This window comes from Mustelus asterias, chromosome 19 (assembly GCF_964213995.1).
Source record: "Mustelus asterias chromosome 19, sMusAst1.hap1.1, whole genome shotgun sequence".
Taxonomy (NCBI): Eukaryota; Metazoa; Chordata; class Chondrichthyes; order Carcharhiniformes; family Triakidae; genus Mustelus; species Mustelus asterias.
Window position 1 is genome coordinate 260,393 of NC_135819.1, and position 16,211 is coordinate 276,603.

A 16,211-nucleotide genomic window follows, 5' to 3' on the forward strand; every position below is an offset into this window, starting at 1 on the left:
GAGAATTTAGCATGGCCAATGCACCCTAACCAGCACGTCTTTTAAACTGGGAGGAAACCCACGCAGACATGGGGAGAACGTGCAGACTCCACACAGACAGTGACCCAAGCGGGAAGTGAACCCAGGTCTCTGGCACTGTGAGGCAGCAGTGTTAAAAGTTAATTTATTAGTCACAAGTAAGGCTTGCATTAACACTGCAGTGAAGTTACTGTGAAATTCCCCTGGGTCACCACACTCCAGCGCCTGTTCGGGTCAATGCACCCTAACCAGCACGTCTTTCAGAAATCGGAGCACCCGGAGGAAACCCACGGTGAAAACTCCACACAGATAGTGACGCAAACTGGGAATCGAACCTGGGCGCTGTGAGGCAGCAGTGCTAACCACTGTGTCACCGTGCTGCCCCACAAGTACTGTTTTCAGAGGGAGTCTAGAAGAATGAGAGGGAATCTCCTAGAAACTTATAAAATTCAAACCACGTTAGGCAGGGTAGATTCAGAAAGTTCCCGATGGTGGGGGAGTCCAGAACTAGGGGTCATAGTCTGTAGAGCTTGCAACAAACAATACTTTTCGCTGTATTCTAATACATGTAAAAGGATAAGAGGTAAACCTTTTAGAACTGAGGTGAGGAGAAATTTCTTCACCCAGAGGGTGGTGAATGTGTGGAATTCACTCCCACCGAAAGTAGAGGCCAAAACGTGTGATTTCAAGAAGAAATTAGATATAGCTCTTGGGGCTAAAGGGATCAAACCATATGGGGGAAGGGGGGATCAGGAAGGATATTGAATTTGAACAAGATGAATGGTGGAGCAGGCTCGAAGGCTCCTGCCTCTAGTTTCTGTCTCCCCCTGGGTGGGAGGGTGAGCTGTGAGGAGGATGCAGAGATGCTTCAGTGTGATTTGGACTGGCTGAGTGATGGGCAAATGCACAGAAGGTGCGGTATAACGTGGATAGTTATGACATCCAATTTGGTAACAAAAAACGGGAAGGCCGTTGACTATCAGAACGGCTATAAATTTAAGAGAAGGGAATGTGTAGCAAGACCTGGGTTCCTCATACACCAGTGGCTGAAGGTAAGCGTGCAGACAAATGGTAAAGAAGGCCAATGGTATGTTGGCCTTCATAGTGAGAGGATTCGAGTACAGGAGCAGGGATGTCTTGTTGCAATTATACCGGGCCTTGATGAGGCCACACCTGGAATATTATGTGCCGTTTTGGTCGCCTTTTCTGAGGAAGGATGTTCTTGCTCTCGAAGGGATGCAGCGAAGGTTTACCAGGCTGATTCCGGGGATGGCGGGACTGATGTACGAGGAGAGATTGACTCGGTTAGGATTGTTTTTGCTGGAGTTCAGACGAATGAGGGATGAATCTCATCGAGACTTATAAAATTCTAACAGGACCAGACAGGGTAGATGCAGGGAGGATATTCCCGATGGTGGGGGTGTCCAGAACCAGGGGTCACAGTCTGAGGGTTCAGGGTAGACCATTCAAGATGGAGGTGAGGGGACATTTCTTCACCCAAAGAGTGAGCCTGTGGAATTCATTATCACGGGAAGTAGTTGATGCCAAAACATTGAATGTATTCAAGAGGCGGCTGGATACAGCACTTGGGACGAATGGGATCAAAGGTTATGGGGAGAAAGCAGGATTAGGCTATTGAGTTACATAAGAACATAAGAAATAGGAGCAGGAGTAGGCCATCTAGCCCCTCGAGCCTGCCCCGCCATTCAATAAGATCATGGCTGATCTGACGTGGATCAGTACCACTTACCCGCCTGATCCCCATAACCCTTAATTCCCTTACCGATCAGGAATCCATCCATCCGCGCTTTAAACATATTCAGCGAGGTAGCCTCCACCACCTCAGTGGGCAGAGAATTCCAGAGATTCACCACCCTCTGGGAGAAGTTCCTCCTCAACTCTGTCTTAAACCGAACCCCCTTTATTTTGAGGCTGTGTCCTCTAGTTTTAACTTCCTTACTAAGTGGAAAGAATCTCTCCGCCTCCACCCTATCCAGCCCCCGCATTATCTTATAAGTCTCCATAAGATCCCCCCTCATCCTTCTAAACTCCAACGAGTACAAACCCAATCTCCTCAGCCTCTCCTCATAATCCAAACCCCTCATCTCAGGTATCAACCTGGTGAACCTTCTCTGCACTCCCTCCAATGCCAATATATCCTTCCTCATATAAGGGGACCAATACTGCACACAGTATTCCAGCTGCGGCCTCACCAATGCCCTGTACAGGTGCATCAAGACATCCCTGCTTTTATATTCTATCCCCTTCACAATATAGGCCAACATCCCATTTGCCTTCTTGATCACCTGTTGTACCTGCAGACTGGGCTTTTGCGTCTCATGCACAAGGACCCCCAGGTCCCTTTGCACGGTAGCATGTTTTAATTTGTTTCCATTGAGATAGTAATCCCATTTGTTATTATTTCCTCCAAAGTGTATAACCTCGCATTTCTCAACGTTATACTCCATTTGCCATATCCTCGCCCACTCACTCAGCCTGTCCAAATCTCTCTGCAGATCTTCTCCGTCCTCCACACGATTCACTTTTCCACTTATCTTTGTGTCGTCTGCAAACTTCGTTACCCTACACTCCGTCCCCTCCTCCAGATCATCTATATAAATGGTAAATAGTTGCGGCCCGAGTACCGATCCCTGCGGCACGCCACTAGTTACCTTCCTCCAACCGGAAAAACACCCATTTATTCCGACTCTTTGCTTCCTGTCGGATAGCCAGTCCCCAATCCACTTTAACACACTACCCCCAACTCCGTGTGCCCTAATCTTCTTCAGTAGCCTTTTATGGGGCACCTTATCAAACGCCTTTTGGAAATCCAAAAACACCGCATCCACCGGTTCTCCTCCATCAACCGCCCTAGTCACATCTTCATAAAAATCCAACATGTTCGTCAAGCACGACTTTCCCCTCATGAATCCATGCTGCGTCTGATTGATCGAACCATTTCTATCCAGATGCCCTGCTATCTCCTCTTTAATAATGGATTCCAGCATTTTCCCTACTACAGACGTTAAGCTGACCGGCCTATAGTTACCCGCCTTTTGTCTCCTTCCTTTTTTAAACAGCGGCGTAACATTAGCCGTTTTCCAATCAACCGGCACTACCCCAGAATGCAACGAGTTTTGATAAATAATCACTAACGCATCCACTATTACCTCTGACATTTCTTTCAATACCCTGGGATGCATTCCATCCGGACCCGGGGACTTATCCACCTTCAGTCCCATTAGTCTACCCAGCACTGCCTCTCTGGTAACATTAATTGTATTAAGTATTTCTCCTGCTGCCAACCCTCTATCGTTAATATTTGGCAAACTATTTGTGTCCTCCACCGTGAAGACCGACACAAAAAACTTATTTAAAGACTCAGCCATATCCTCATTTCCCATTATTAACTCCCCCCTCTCGTCCTCCAAGGGTCCAACATTCACTCTAGCCACTCTATTCCTTTTTATATATTTATAAAAACTTTTACTATCATTTTTTATATTAATTGCTAGCCTAGCTTCATAGTCTATCCTTCCTTTCTTTATCGCTTTCTTAGTCTCTCTTTGTTGTTTCTTAAATTTTTCCCAATCACTTGTTTCTCCACTATTTTTGGCCACTCTGTACGCAGCTGTTTTTATTTTAATACTCTCCTTTATTTCCTTCGTTATCCACGGCTGGTTCTCCCTTTTCTTACAATCCTTGTTTTTTGCTGGAATATATTTTTGCTGAGAACTGAAAAGGATCTCCTTAAAAATCCTCCACTGTTCCTCAGCTATCCTACCTGCCAGCCTGCTCTCCCAGTCTACCTTAGCCAATTCATCCCTCATCCTATCATATTTCCCTCTGTTCAAACAGAGGACACTGGTTTGGGACCAAACTTTCTCCTCTTCCATCTGAATCAGAAATTCGACCATATTGTGGTCACTAGACCCAAGAGGGTCCTTCACAATAAGATCCTTAATTCTACCTACCTCGTTACACAATACCAGATCCAAAATAGCTCGTTCCCTCGTCGGTTCCGTAACATGCTGTTCAAGGAAACTATCCCGACAGCATTCTAAGAACTCTTCCTCCATTCCACCCTTACCGACTTGAGTCTGCCAGTCAATGTGCATGTTGAAGTCCCCCATGATTATTGCCGTTCCGTTTTTACACGCATCCCTTATCTGCTTGTTTATAGCCCTCCCTACCTCAACATTATTATTTGGGGGCCTATATACCACACCTACTAGTGTCTTTCTCCCTCTACTATTCCTCATCTCTACCCATAATGATTCCACGTTTTGTTCCTCAGAGCCTATGTCATCCCTCAGTACTACCCTGATATTATCTCTTATTAATAGCGCGACCCCACCACCTTTTCCTTCCTGTCTATTCTTCCTAAACGCCTGATACCCCTGGATATTCATCTCCCAGTCCTGGTCACCTTTCAGCCACGTTTCTGTAATGGCCACTAGATCGTACCCACTCGTGCTGATTTGCACCATCAACTCATTTACCTTGTTCCGAATGCTTCATGCATTCAGGCAAAGTGTCCTTATTCCAGCTTTTATCATAGAACATAGAAAGCCACAGCACAAACAGGCCCTTCGGCCCACAAGTTGCGCTGATCATATCCCTACCTCTAGGCCTATCTATAGCCCTCAATCCCATTAAATCCCATGTACTCATCCAGAAGTCTCTTAAAAGACCCCAACGAGTTTGCCTCCACCACCACCGACGTCAGCCGATTCCACTCACCCACCACCCCCTGAGTGAAAAACTTACCCCTGACATCTCCTCTGTACCTACCCCCCAGCACCTTAAACCTGTGTCCTCTCGTAGCAACCATTTCAGCCCTTGGAAATAGCCTCTGAGAGTCTACCCTATCCAGACCTCTCAACATCTTGTAAACTTCTATCAGGTCACCTCTCATCCTTCGTCTCTCCAGGGAGAAGAGACCAAGCTCCCTCAACCTATCCTCATAAGGCATGCCCCCCAATCCAGGCAACATCCTTGTAAATCTCCTCTGCACCCTTTCAATGGCTTCAACATCTTTCCTGTAATGAGGTGACCAGAACTGCGCGCAGTACTCCAAGTGGGGTCTAACCAGGGTCCTATAAAGCTGCAGCATTATCTCCCGACTCCTAAACTCAATCCCTCGATTAATGAAGGCTAGTATGCCGTACGCCTTCTTGACCGCATCCTCCACCTGCGAGGCCGATTTAAGAGTCCTATGGACCCGGACCCCAAGGTCCTTCTGATCCTCTACACTGCTAAGAATGGTACCCTTCATATTATACTGCTGCTTCATCCCATTGGATCTGCCAAAATGGATCACTACACACTTATCCGGGTTGAAGTCCATCTGCCACTTCTCCGCCCAGTCTTGCATTCTATCTATGTCTCGCTGCAACTTCTGACATCCCTCCAAACTATCCACAACACCACCTACCTTGGTGTCGTCAGCAAACTTACCAACCCATCACTCCACTTCCTCATCCAGGTCATTTATGAAAATGACAAACAGCAAGGGTCCCAGAACAGATCCCTGGGGCACTCCACTGGTCACTGACCTCCATGCAGAGAAAGACCCCTCCACAGCCACTCTCTGCCTTCTGCAGGCAAGCCAGTTCTGGATCCACAAGGCAACAGCCCCTTGGATCCCATGCCCTCTCACTTTCTCAAGAAGTCTTGCATGGGGGACCTTATCGAACGCCTTGCTGAAGTCCATATAGACCACATCCACCGCTCTTCCTTCGTCAATGTGTTTGGTCACATTTTCAAAGAACTCAACCAGGCTCGTAAGGCACGACCTGCCCTTGACAAAGCCGTGCTGACTACTTTTGATCATACTAAACTTCTCTAGATGATCATAAATCCTGTCTCTCAGGATCAGCCATGATCATAATGAATGGCGGAGCAGGCTCGAAGGGCTGAATGGCCTCCTATCTTCTATATTTTCTATGTTTCATTTGGAGAGTAGGTGCAGACGGCTTAGATAGGATGGACGTAGGGAAGTTGTTTCCATTAGCAGGGGAGACTAGGACGCGGGGGCACAGCCTTAGAATAAAAGGGAGTCACTTTAGAACAGAGATGAGGAGAAATTTCTTCAGCCAGAGAGTGGTAGGTCTGTGGAATTCATTGCCACAGAGGGCTGTGGAGGCCGAGACGTTGAGCGTCTTCAAGACAGAAATTGATAAATTCTTGATTTCTCGAGGAATTAAGGGCTATGGGGAGAGAGTGGGTAAATGGAGTTGAAATCAACCATGATTGAATGGTGGAGTGGACTCGATGGGCCGAATGGCCTTACTTCCGCTCCTATGTCTTATGGTCTTATGATGGGCCAAATGGCCTCCTCTTGCGCTGTAACAGTTTTGTGATTTTTGCCTTGTATACCTGTCACCTGCCTTTCCAATCTCCCCTGGTTTGTCCTCTAACCTTCCCCAGTTCCGGTGAAAGGTCGCTAATCTGAAACGTGGACGGGTGGGATTTTCCGCTACGGGGCGGCGGAGATGACCCATGGTGGGCTGGTGGCGGGGGGTTTCCAGCCCCTTCCCTGTCACACAGGGTATCCATTCTGTGGCTTTGAACCCTCTGCTGCCCGGGGTAGGGGGGAGGGAGCACGGCAGGGACTGGAAGATGCTGCTAGCGGAAACAGTGGGAAAATCCCACCCGTTATCCCTGCTTCTCTCCCCACGGATGCTGCCAGACCTGCAGTTTTTATTTCTGGGGTGCCAGTGGACCTGAGGGAGGTAAAGGTTTGAAAGAAGGTGGGGGGAACGGGGAGGGGGACTGTGAAATTTGCACTCAGATCAGCCCCTCTGCCAACGGAACAGCCTTGAGTTGCTAAATCGCCCATTCTTCATGTTCCACAGTGAAGTCATTGAGTCATAAGAGGTTTACAGCATGGAAACAGACCCTTCAGCCCAACTTGTCCATGCTGCCCCTTTTTTAACCACTCAGCTAGTCCCAGTTGCCCGCGTTTGGCCCATACCCATCTTACCCATGTAACTGTCTAAATGTTTTTTAAAAGATTAAATTGTACCCACCTCTACTACTACCTCTGGCAGCTGGTTCCAGACACTCACCACCCTGTGTGTGAAAAAATTGCTCCTCTGAACACTTTTGTATCTCTCCCCTCAAACCTATGCCCTCTAGTTTTAGACTCCCCTACCTTTGGGAAAAGATATTGACTATCTAGCTGATCTATGCCCCTCATTATTTTATAGACCTCTATAAGAACACCCCTAAGTCTCCTACACTCCAGGGAAAAAAGTCCCAGTCTATCCAGCCTCTCCTTATAACTCAAACTATCAAGTCCCGGTAGCATCCTAGTAAATCTTTTCTGCACTCTTTCTAATTTAATGATATCCTTTATAATAGGGTGACCAGAACTGTACACAAGTGTGGCCTCACCAATGTCATGTACAACTTCAACAAGACATCCCAACTCTTGGATTCAATGTTCTGACCATTTGCCCTTCAAGAGTTGCTATGATGCCAGTCCCTCAGAGGGAACCAAAATAACATGGTCTTCGCCCAATTTCTATAAAATAAATTTATTTCATCCTTGTAAATTCTCAAAAATACTTATTTTAAAATCCGCTATATTACAATTGATATCCAAAATAAAAGTTATGCCAAGCTTACAAAGGAATGAATGATTCAACAACCCATGACGCATCTGCCACCTACAGCTAACCTTTGACCAAGAAGCAATCATGGCGATTGGATGGGGAATGTGTTAGAGCAACAATACAATTCTTAAGTTGTCCACGTCCAACACTGGAGTCGATATTAACGGCAGGCTAAATCGTAGCCTTCTATCCTCCCAGATTTCATATCCTCCCCCCTTCACAGCCATGCTTCCCTCCCCCTACATTATTAAGTTTTAAAGTTTATTTATTCGTGTCACAAGTAGGCTTACATGAACACTGCAGTGAAGTTACTGTGCAAATCCCTTAGTCGCCGCACTCTGGCGCCTGTTCGGGTACACTGAGGGAGAATTTAGCACGGCCAATGCACCCTAACCGGTGCATCTTTCGGACTGTGGGAGGAAACCGGAGCACCCGGAGGAAACCCACGCAGACACGGGGAGAACATGCAGACTCCGCACAGACAGTGACCCAAACCGGGAACCGAACCCGGGTCCTTGGCGCTGTGAGGCACCCCAGGGACTCAATGTCACACATACAAACACAAACACACACACACTATCATAGACCAATGTCCCTGCTCAAACTGCAGTGAAGCAACTGCCACCATCTTTAGCTGGTTCCTCACTTGCCCGAGCAGAGGCCTCCCGGACAAAGTTCTAGTCTGGCACAGCTACTCCGCAGAGGGACGGGTCCTGTTCTTGTTCGAAGATTATCCCACACGCGGCAGCCTGCCTCGAAGCCAGACTCCCCGCTCCTGGCACCTTCCGCTCGGCCGTGGTCTCGCCCTGGCCAATTGGAACGGAAGGAAGGGCCAAAATGTTGGGTTCAGGCCTTGTCCGCAGGCCCAGCCTCCCCGGCCAGAGTTCAAAAGGGTAAGGTTGAGAGGTCAGCTTCTACTCGGGGTACTTGTGGATGTCGTTGTACAGCCTGAAGGGCGGCGGCACCACCTCGTTCAGGTGGGGGCAGTGGAAGCTACATTTGCAGGATTGGATCATCATCATGTTCTTGCTGAAGCGTCCTCCATCCTCACACTGGAAGCGGATGCGGATTATCCGACTCTTTAGTGGTGAGCAGCAGCGATGGTCCACGCACAGCCCACACGAGTTGGGCTGGTATTTCTTCACACTTTTGCAGCCAGCGTAATTGAAGCGAATCGACTCAGTCGCCTTCTGGGTTCTGGTGCATTTCTTCCCCCTCTGCAAGAGATAAGGAACAGTCCGATTACTCCCATTCCTATCAGCCATCTTAACAAGTACATCCCCAAGATTAGTTATCACAGAGCAATGCAGCATGGAAACAGGCCCTTCGGCCCAACCAGTGCATGCCGGCCATGTAGTTACGCTGAACGCCATACACTGACATCCTCTCCCTCACCCACCAGGCAATACGTGGAAGGATCATTTAGACCCAGAACGTTAATCCTGTTTCTCTCGCCGCAGACGCTGACAGACCTGCTGAGTTTATCCAGCATTCCCTGTTTGTCCCACAATATAAAAGCTATTTCGCCTCACCCTATTCCTTCTCTATGAATGGTATGCTTTGTCTGTATAGCGCGCAAGAAACAATACTTTTCACTGTATGCTAATACATGTGACAATAATAAATCAAATTAATGAGAGTGTGTGTCTCTGAGAGACAACCATTTACCTCATGTGAACCACGATTCACTGGGCTGATTCATAGAGCTGTGTAAGAAGTCTCACAACACCAGGTTAAAGTCCAACAGGTTTATTTGGTAGCAAATACCATAAGCTTTCGGAGCGATGCCCATTCATAGAGCTTACAGCTCTATCTATTTTATCTATTCTAATCCCATTTTCCAGCACTTGGTCCGTAGCCTTGTACGCTCTGATGTTTCAAGTGCTCATCTAAATGTTGTGAGGGTTCCGCCCTTTCAGGCAGTGAGTTCCAGATTCCCACCACCCTCTAGGTGAAAGCGTTGCCTCAAATCCCCATCCCATTACCATAAATCTATCCCCATGGTTACCCTATTAAGGGGAAAGGTTTCTTCCCAACTAGCCTATCCTCATAATTGTGTACATCTCAATCCGGTCCCACCTCGGACTAAGGAAAACAACCCCGCCTCTCCTCATTGCTGGAATGCCCCAGCCCAGGGAGCATCCTGGTGAATCTCCTCCGCACCTTCTCCCAGTGCAATCACATCCTGGTCTGGAAGGATTGTCTTGTGCCGAAAGGTTGAGTGGATTGGACCGAGGGACATTAGAGTTTAGAAGAATGAGAAGGCGGCTTTCCTGAACACGCAAGATTCTGAGGGGGGTTCTTGGCAAGGTTGAGGCTGGGAGGAAGTTTCCTCTTGTGGGGCCGGGGGGGTGGGGTGGGGTGAGTCTAGAACAGGGGACACAGTTTAAAAAGGAGGGGCCTCCCATTGAAGATGGAGACGAGGAGGAATTTAATCCCTCAGAGGGCTGTTCGTGTTTGGAATTCGCTCCCCCAGAGAGCAGCGAGACGGGGGTCACTGAGTGTGCTGAGTTAGACATTTATAATTGACACAAGGAAGTTAAAGTTTATTGTGGGGCGGTTGGTGGTTGTGGGGGGGAGGGGTGGGGGTGGTGGTGTTGTGGGGGGAGGGGGAGGGAGGAATGTGGAGTTGCCACCATACCCAGTCAGCTATGATCATATTGAATGGCGGAACAGGCTTGAGGGGCCGAATGGCCAACTCTTGCTTCTTATGTTTGCATCTTACAGTCATAGAGGTTTACAACATAGGAACGGGCCCTTCAGCCCAACTTGTCCATGCCGTCCAGTTTTTGCCACTAAGCTAGTCCCAATTGCCCGCGTTTGGCCCATATCCCTCGGTAGCCATCTTACCCATGTAACTGTCTAAACGCTTTTTAAAAGACAAAATTGTACCCGCCTCTACTACTACCGCTGGCAGCTCGTATCTCTGAAAGTGGCAACACGGGTGGATAAGGTGGTCAAAGAGGCGCAGTGTGTGCTTGCCTTCATCAGCCGGGGCATCGAGTATAAAAGTTAGCAAGTTATGTTGCCGCTGTATAAAACCTTGGCTGGGCCGCATTTGGAGTATTGCGTGCAGTTCTGGTCACCACATTACCACAAGGATGTGGAAGCTTTGGAGAGAGTGCAAAGGAGGTTCACCAGGATGTTGCCTGGTCTCGAGGGTGTCGGCTATGAGGAGAGGTTGAATAAACTGGGATTGTTTTCACTGGAAAGACAGAGGCTGAGGGGAGACCTGATAGAGGTCTACAAAATTATGAGAGGCACAGACAGGGTGGATAGTCAGAGGCTTTTTTCCAGGGTGGGAGTGTCGACTACAAGGGGGCAGAGGGTCAAGGTGAGAGGGGGGAAGGATTAGAGAAGAACTGGGTGGGGGAGTAGTTTCTCACACAGAGGGTGGTGGGTGCCTGGAAGACGCTGCCAGTGGAGGTGGTGGAAGCGGATATGATAGTCACATTCAAGGCATAACTTGATAAACACATGAACAGAGGATAGAAACAGCGTTTGGGCAACAAGTAGTCGGATTAGGAATTGGCGCAGGCATGGTGGGGGCCTAGTGCTGTATTTCTCTTTGTTCTTCATTGAATGGCAGAACTCAAGGGGCCGAATGGCCTGCTCCTGTTTCTTATGTCTGTATCTCAGGAAGCGGCAGCACAGGTGGATAAGGTGGTCAAGGAGTCACATTAATATCCAAATCTTGCGGTTACAATGTCAGCGGTGCTCTGGTTCCAATGCAGTGTGCCACTGCCCTGTTACTAACCAACTGGCATCGCTCTTTCGCCCAGTAAAGGAGGGGAGGGGGAGGGGATGGGGGGGCGTGGGGGGTCCGCGCCCTACCTTGAGTGTGGGGTAGACGGTGGGGTTGCAGGCTCGCAGTTGGCACAGTCGCGTCTCCTTCTTCAGCTTACACTCGGGGTTCTGGTTGCTGACACGGGTGGACAAGCCCATGCCGCAGCTTTTGGAACATTCTGACCAGTGGGTGGTTTGGACGGTGCAGGTGCCTTGGGGGAAACCACCCCCTTCGAACAGCGACCTCCAGGCTGAGGGAAGAGGAAAAAAAAACCAGCAAAAACAAAATGAAGGAAGGCCATCAAAGATCTGGTCAGGAGTTTTCCGAATCGGGGGATGAGAGCGTTCCGGAAATAGACGCAAGGCTTCCATTTCAAGGAAAGTATGCAAGCTTCTATTCCCGTCCGGTTTAGTCAGTGCGACAGATGCAAGCCCTATAATTGGATGGAAGGTATTTGTGTTTGTTTTACTGGGCAAGACCACCCCCCCACCACCCACCCCCACCCCCACCGCCCACCGCCCCCCCCCACCCCCACCCCCACCCCCGCCCCCGCCGTCCCCCACTCCGAGAGGCGCCTGAACTGAACCCTCAGTTCCCCGGGTTGAAGCCACTCACCGGCCAGGTTCCCGAGGGACGGGTCTTTCCTGTGGATCAATTGGTTGCTGCTTAAGGCAGCGAGGGCGGCCAGGTCGTGGAAGGGCACCGCCCCGCGATGCTTGGACACCGCTTTCTGGCAGAGGAACTTCTCGCAGCACTGCCCGGGCACCTTCACCAGCCGGGGGTAGGGGCAGGCCATTCCGCTCAGTGGCAGCTCCTGGGGGCACAGGGGCACGCAGCCCGCCGCTCCGTCGATACAGGTGCACTGATGCTTGCAGCTGGGCTGGAAACTCTCACCGTGCTGGTAGATCTTCCCGCTGTACTCACACGTTCGCCCCTCTGCCTGAGCTGTGAGGGGGGAGGAAACACTGTCAGAGTGACTGAGACACAGCAAGGCACCAATTCCTTCATCCCCACGGTTTCTATGTCTCTATCCCCTTCCCCATACCCTCCCACATACCCTCTCCCCCATACCCTCTCCCCCATACCCTCTCCCCCATACCCTCCCCCCCTTACCCTTCCCCTCATGCCCCCCACCCCATACCCACCCTCATAACCTCCCCTCATACCCTCCCCCCCATATCCTCCTCATACCCTCCCCCATACCCTCCCCCCATACCCTCCCACTAATATCCTCCCACCATACACCGCCTCCATACCCTCCCCCAATCCCCTTCCACATCTCCAGACCCCCGCAGGGCAGCAATGACCATCGTTCCCACTGACCCACCAATCCTGCTCTGTATACAAACAGTCACCATGGAAACGCAGCGGAATTCACCTCCCTCTTCCCCCCACCCAAAATGTCTCAGTGTCAGTCATCGCCCCAGACTGGGAGACAGGGATGGCAAGAGCGAGGGGGCGCAGAGCGAGGGGGAGCAGAGCGAGGGGGCGCAGAGCGAGGGGGCGCAGAGCGAGGGGGAGCAGAGTGAGGGGGCGCAGCGCGAGGGGAAGCAGAGCGAGGGGGAGCAGAGTGAGGGGGAGCAGAGTGAGGGGAAGCAGAGTGAGGGGGCGCAGAGCGAGGGGGCGTAGAGCGAGGGGGCGCAGAGCGAGGGGGAGCAGAGCGAGGGGAAGCAGAGTGAGGGGAAGCAGAGTGAGGGGAAGCAGAGTGAGGGGAAGCAGAGTGAGGGGAAGCAGAGTGAGGGGAAGCAGAGCGAGGGGGCGCAGAGCGAGGGGGCGCAGAGCGAGGGGGAGCAGAGTGAGGGGGCGCAGAGCGAGGGGGCGCAGAGCGAGGGGGCGCAGAGCGAGGGGGCGCAGAGCGAGGGGGCACAGAGCGAGGGGAAGCAGAGCGAGGGGAAGCAGAGCGAGGGGGCGCAGAGTGAGGGGGCGCAGAGCGAGGGGGAGCAGAGTGAGGGGGCGCAGCGCGAGGGGAAGCAGAGCGAGGGGGAGCAGAGCGAGGGGGAGCAGAGCGAGGGGGAGCAGAGCGAGGGGAAGCAGAGTGAGGGGGCGCAGAGCGAGGGGGCGCAGAGCGAGGGGGCGCAGAGCGAGGGGGAGCAGAGCGAGGGGAAGCAGAGCGAGGGGAAGCAGAGTGAGGGGAAGCAGAGTGAGGGGAAGCAGAGCGAGGGGGCGCAGAGCGAGGGGGCGCAGAGCGAGGGGGAGCAGAGCGAGGGGGCGCAGAGCGAGGGGGCGCAGAGCGAGGGGGCGCAGAGCGAGGGGGAGCAGAGCGAGGGGGAGCAGAGTGAGGGGGAGCAGAGTGAGGGGAAGCAGAGTGAGGGGGAGCAGAGTGAGGGGGCGCAGAGCGAGGGGGAGCAGAGTGAGGGGGCGCAGAGCGAGGGGGCGCAGAGTGAGGGGGCGCAGAGCGAGGGGGCGCAGAGTGAGGGGGAGCAGAGCGAGGGGGAGCAGAGTGAGGGGGCGCAGAGCGAGGGGGCGCAGAGCGAGGGGGCGCAGAGCGAGGGGGCGCAGAGTGAGGGGGAGCAGAGCGAGGGGGAGCAGAGTGAGGGGGCACAGAGCGAGGGGGCGCAGAGTGAGGGGGCGCAGAGCGAGGGGGAGCAGAGCGAGGGGGCGCAGAGTGAGGGGGAGCAGAGTGAGGGGGCGCAGAGTGAGGGGGCGCAGAGTGAGGGGGCGCAGAGTGAGGGGGCGCAGAGCGAGGGGGCGCAGAGCGAGGGGGAACAAAGTGAGGGGGCGCAGAGTGAGGGGGCGCAGAGCGAGGGGGCGCAGAGCGAGGGGGTGCAGAGTGAGGGGGCGCAGTGAGGGGGCGCAGTGAGGGGGGCGCAGTGAGGGGGCGCAGAGTGAGGGGGCGCAGAGTGAGGGGGCACAGAGTGAGGGGGCGCAGAGTGAGTGGGCGCAGAGTGAGGGGGCGCAGAGTGAGGGGGCGCAGAGTGAGGGGGCGCAGAGCGAGGGGGCACAGAGTGAGGGGGTGCAGAGTGAGCGGACATGCGGGTGGGTGGGGAGTGGGGGAGGAGTGGAGCAGGAGTTGGGGGGAGCAGGGGGGGGGAAACAGGGAGACTGTTTGGGGGTTTAAGGGGGATGCAGTCAGGCACACTCACCTCTGCAGATACCCGCTCCCCCAGCGAGCTGGACCCCCTGGTTACACTCCAGACCCTTCAGGTAATCACAGGGCTTTTCGAAGCTGCAGTCATCGTTCAGCTGCCGGGCACAAACCCTGCAGCAACCACAGCCATCCAGGAGCACACTCACCCCGGGGGGACAGGGGGCTTGAACCGAGGGGCAGCGACACTCCACAGGGCAGCCCCCTCGTACCTAATGAAGGCAAGAGAAGAGAGGTTAACACAGAACAGGGTCAGTTCAGAGCGAGGGAAGCCCCTCCGATACTACCCAATGCAGATCCCCATAAACTCACACTCACACACTCACTCACACACACTCACTCACACACACACTCACACACACACACACTCACTCACACTCACACACACTCACTCACTCGCACACACACTCACACACACACACTCTCACTCACTCGCACTCACTCGCACTCACTCACTCACTCGCACGCACTCACTCACTCGCACTCACTCGCACGCACTCACTCACTCGCACACTCACTCACACTCACACTCACTCGCACACACACTCTCACTCACTCACTCTCACTCACTCACTCACACTCACTCACTCGCACACACACTCACACACACACTCACTCGCACACACACTCTCACTCGCACTCACTCACTCGCACTCACTCACTCGCACTCACTCGCACTCACTCACTCACACTCACTCGCACTCACTCACTCACACTCACTCGCACTCACTCACTCACACACACTCACACACACTCACTCACTCACTCACACACACTCACACACACACACAGAAACAGGAGGCACTAACCGGGGTGGAATGCACACATAGCAGCAGCGGCAGCACACCGAGAATCACCCACTGTCCCATCTTGGCCCGACAGAACCCAGACGCTGCACTGACTGCTCCTCTCCCTCCCGACAGCTCTCCCTGACTCCCTGTCACACTCTCTGGGCCACACTCTCTGGGTCACACTCTCTCCCTGACTCCCTGTTACACACTCTGTCTCTCTGTCACACTCTCTCTGTCTCTCTGTCACACTCTCTCTGACTCTCTGTCACACTCTCTCTGACTCTGTCACACTCTCTCTGTCACACTCTCTCTCTGTCACACACTATCTCTGTCTCTCTCTGCCCCTCTCTATCACACACACTCTATCTCTCTGACTCTGTCACTGTGTGTGTGTCTCTCTGTGTCTAACTCTCTGTCTCTAACTCTGTCTCTCTCCCTGCCTGTCTCTGTCTCTAACTCTCTCTGTCAGTGTCTCTGTCTCTCTCTGTCTCTGTGTCTGTCTGACACCTCTGTGCTAATTATACAGAGCTCGCCCTGCTGAACCAGCCCTCCCATTGGTTAGGTACCTGGCTGGTTGTCCAATTAGGGACGAGTCTGTCAATCCAGACATTCCATTGCAGAGTTCAGTGTGAATGGGTGGGGCCAGAACCCGGTGAATGGAACCCATTCATAAAAGAGAGTGAGTGAAAAACACACACACACTGACTGATACACTGACTGATACACACACTGACTGATACACTGACTGATACACTGACTGATACACACACTGACTGATACACTGACTGATACACTGATACACACACTGACTGATACACTGACTGATACACACACTGACTGATACACTGACTGATACACACACTGACTGATACACTGACTGATACACTGATACACACACTGACTGATAC

At 52.2% G+C, this 16,211-nt stretch overlaps 1 protein-coding gene across 1 annotated transcript; it reads right to left on the minus strand.

Moving 5' to 3' along the window:
• Nucleotides 1-5,801: 5,801 nt before the first annotated feature.
• LOC144507666 (CCN family member 1-like) lies at nt 5,802-15,799 on the minus strand. The gene is made up of 5 exons (XM_078234823.1): nt 15,322-15,799; nt 14,511-14,724; nt 12,043-12,372; nt 11,475-11,677; nt 5,802-8,857 (listed from the first exon to the last, which is right to left on the minus strand). Exons 1-5 carry the CDS (start codon nt 15,379-15,381, stop codon nt 8,555-8,557), a joined length of 1,110 nt encoding a protein of 369 aa, XP_078090949.1. The 5' UTR covers nt 15,382-15,799; the 3' UTR covers nt 5,802-8,554.
• Between the last annotated feature and the right edge of the window lie 412 nt (nt 15,800-16,211).